This window comes from Elephantulus edwardii, unplaced genomic scaffold (genome assembly GCF_000299155.1).
Source record: "Elephantulus edwardii isolate Elephantulus edwardi_28Jun2011 unplaced genomic scaffold, EleEdw1.0 scaffold00072, whole genome shotgun sequence".
Classification (NCBI taxonomy): domain Eukaryota; kingdom Metazoa; phylum Chordata; class Mammalia; order Macroscelidea; family Macroscelididae; genus Elephantulus; species Elephantulus edwardii.
The window spans coordinates 12,603,959-12,607,795 of record NW_006399822.1 but is presented as its reverse complement, the minus strand read 5'-3'; the positions used below and the strand labels follow the sequence as shown (position 1 = coordinate 12,607,795).

General features: G+C 40.8%; 1 protein-coding gene across 1 annotated transcript in view; it reads right to left on the bottom strand.

The window, feature by feature from the left end:
* Positions 1-1,076: 1,076 nt before the first annotated feature.
* Positions 1,077-3,837, bottom strand: part of XKR4 (XK, Kell blood group complex subunit-related family, member 4) — a 675,577-nt gene continuing 672,816 nt past the window's right edge. The window contains exon 3 of the mRNA XM_006888838.1: positions 1,077-2,023. Coding sequence (XP_006888900.1) covers positions 1,077-2,023 — 947 coding nt within the window. The remainder of the gene's footprint in view (positions 2,024-3,837) is intronic.

Sequence of the window (3,837 nt, the reverse complement as noted above, 5' to 3'; positions counted from 1 at the left end):
TGCAGGTGCTCAGTGTTTGGCACTAGAAAGGTATGGCAATGTTGTATTCTCTTGTCTTACTATTCTGTGCTCCCACAGAATTGTGCATCCAGCTTCCTGCACCAGATCCCACTCTGGCCCTGTCCATCCTGTTACTCTACCATTTTGTTCCAATGAGAGCTGCCCCAGTGCAGAATCAGATTCCCTTTCTTCCTTTTCACCCCCATTTCCTAAGTATTTATTACAATTTTGCAACTGAATACTGAACTATGATTATCATTTCATTTATGTAAATTGGCAAGCTCCTTGGTCTTACTGAAAGCCATAAATGCGCTGCATAGGATTTCTGTCATAAAAGATGTTCTTAACAGAAAATAGAAAAGAAAATATAAATGCTAAAATGCGTAGAAAACTATCCATTCCATCAATTGGTATACATGTGTAAACACACTTGAGTTTGCCATTCATTGGGTAGGCTTTTCACACATAGTATTATTTCCAAATGAGAAAATGGTTAATGAATTCTTCTCTAAGCAGTACTATTTATTTTTGTTTCTGGAGTTCTGAGGGATGTTTTATCTCCCTCTCTTTTTTCCGTGTGTGTGTGTGTGTGTGTGTGTGTGTGTGTGTGTATGTGCACATGTGTTCTCCAGAGCTCTGCATCAAGATAACCTGTTAATTTGACAAAAGACTATTGTTTTGTGTTTGTTTTTGTGTGTATGTATTAATAAATATTTTTTTTAATGTAAAGATCAGAGTACTCCATCAAAAAACACCCTATGGATTTGAGGCAAATCTTCTATTCTGTGAGTACCCTCAGGTGGATGTGCTGAAAGAATGTGTGGGAAGAGTTTGGTAGCAACATGGAGTCCTATGCTGGATCGTTCCTTCACATGGAGTAGCTGAGGCTCTTGAGGCAGCTGTTTGGCTAGGAGATCATCAGCAGCCAGTCAGCCACAATGGGTCAAACCATAGTCATAATAATGGCTGCTCTGAGAACGTCACAGCTGGTTGCCCTACTCTAGGATGAAGTTTCATTATTGCCACAGTCCGCTGTCAATCTTTCACTGGACCTGGTGGCTCCTGCAGCTTCTGCTCTATAAAGTTGTCTCATATTCCAACCGCTCCTGAATAAGGGCATCGTCTTTATACTGCAACCTTGGAGGAGATGGGGAACATTCAAAAGCTAAGATGGCCTTTCGTAGGCTTCGGTCCAAAACATGCCTCTCCCATGCTGGGTATCTATTTCTGAAAAGGTCAATTTTGATGACTGATTCTTCAATCCTTGGGGGGCGAGATGATGGTGTGGATGGGGCAGTTGGCCTTACTTGAAAGACAGGTGCACACCCATCTCGTTCTGCAAATTTCTGATCACGGTCACTGGCCATGCTGCGATTGTTGGAGATAGACCGGAGAGTGCTTGTGGCCACTTCTGGAGGCAGAGTAAAGGCAGTTCCTGGGTCCTCACAAGCACAGCTTGGTGACTGTCCAAACCTGGGTCCATTGGGATGAAAGAAGGCATAATACATCAGCATAAAAACAACACCAGTTAAAAAGCTGCTGAACACCACACACAGAGCTGGGATGGCAAATGCATCAGCAATCTGGGGAGCTTTGTAGAGGTACCAGAGAGCACTCAAGGCTGTGTTTTCCAGAAGAATCACAAAGTAGTAAATGAAGAGCCTGCAGCGTGTCCGACCTTCCTTGACATTGAACCAACTAAAGATATAGATGATCCCCACCACCATGTCGAACACAATCTCTTCCCATTTAGTGATACAGAACTCTGTCTCACAGTGGACAATCCAGAAGGTCATAATGCACCAGTGCAGGACAATGAAGATCCCAAAATAGAGCTGGAACACAGAGGCAAAGAGTGCAAATGTGATGACTCTGGCTGCAATGGTGAAGAAGTGCCAGCAAAACTGGATGATGACCGCCATGTAGCTGATGGGCTTCTTGTCATCTCGAGAGTCCCGGAGGGCCTTCTGGTAAGAGGCCAAGGCCCAAGCCAAAGACACAAGGGAGGCTGCCGCTGTGAAACCTATAAAGACAAACATGGAGAGATTCTGTCAAAAGTCAGATGTAGTGGTCTCCCCAGAAAGCAAGTCAAGTGGAGTTGGGGGCTTTGGCTTTGACTTCAGGGTATACACATTGGATTTTTGAGTTGTAATAGAAGACAATGCTCAAATGAAGATATTAGATTTTGTTCTCTGTGTTCACCCTAATCATACAGATATGTCATGGAACTATTAGGGCTGGCACTTGGAATCAGCATGGAATCTGGAGAAAGGAGTGAAATTTAGGTTTAAATGTCTAATGTGAATACAATAGGGAGATAGTTTTGTGTAGTGTGTGTGTGCAAAACCCAGTGGACTGGGTCATAGGACATAGAAGTTTTAATTTTTCCACTTATTAGATGCATAATATTGGATCATCATTTAAACTGTTGTCCTCATTTAGAAAATGGCTTAGCTCCAAGGTTTCCTGCCAGCTTTGAAATTCTGTAATTGAAAGGGATAAATAACCACAGGAATCTGGAGGGGCTAGCTAGTGTACCTGTCTACTTCTAAGCAAGAATAAAGACAATTTATTGACAAAAGAAAAGACATGCTTGTGATGGGTTTTGTGTGTGTGTTCTTGGTGTGCAGTTCCCAATACCATGCAATATTCTATGTTTAGTTCTTTCTATCATGTATTGCCCTTTACTATGTGACCTTCAAAGAGAAATCTTTGCTTACTGCCATTCATTTTCTCTTCTTAAAAGAAAGATTATACTGAAATAAGTTCTTGGTTGCCCTTTCTCTGTATCACATTGTTGTTGTGTGCCATCAAGTTGAAAATGACTCATAGCTGGCCCCTCCACTGAGTATTTAAAGGCAGCAAATTGCACAGGAGGATATTGACCATTCTTCTGTGGAGCAGCTTGTGGATATGAACTGCATGCTTTTGGGATTACAGCACAGCGTCTTAGCACAGGCCAGCAGAGCTCTCTGCATCACAATAGCATCATGTAATTAGGATTTCCCCTAAAACTATGATTCCCAGATTTCAAAATAATTTTTATTGCTTTCCTCTACTTAGAAGTGAACTGGTGAGGATTCCACTTTATCACTGAGACTCCATCTCCATCTGCATTTTCCCTGCTTCCTTATGGAGTCTTATTGAGATTTACCAAGATGAAGAGGGCTCTTGCATATTTTAAGGTCCAGATCCTAATGATAAACTACGGTGTGTTTGTAAATAATAGAAGGTATGATGATTCTCAAGAGCTTATGATGCAATTGGTACTTTCATATTTTGATAAAGTCATTATCTACAAAGTAAAGTTTTAAAAATGTACTCTTGCAGGAAATGGTCACATTAATTGATAGAAAACAATACAAATCTCATTGGCAACTATTTACACACCTCCTTGAGAAGGTGAACCCTAAAAATCAATTAGCATAAGAAATAATTTTCAACATCTAGTTCTGTGATCAACTCCCAATCCAGTCTATAGGACCCCTGGACATCTTACATAGCATCTTCCCTTTCTAGCTGGCCATCACACAAGCTGTCACTATCACAGACAACAATTTTAGGTCAGTTAGCAGTAAACAAAAGTAAGTTTATGATCATATCAATTCGTATATGACAGAAAGTTACATTAACTATAAAACAAACTCAGGAGTGAAATGAGAAGGATAACTTAAAATGAAGGGGAAATGGAAAAGGCTAAAGAAGTAAAAGGGATTAGAATTATGATTATATCTGCCGGAGTGGTAAAGACAGCATGGTACTGGTACAATGACAGACACATAGATCAATGGAATCGAATTGAGAATCCAGAGATCAACCCATCTATCTATGGTCAAC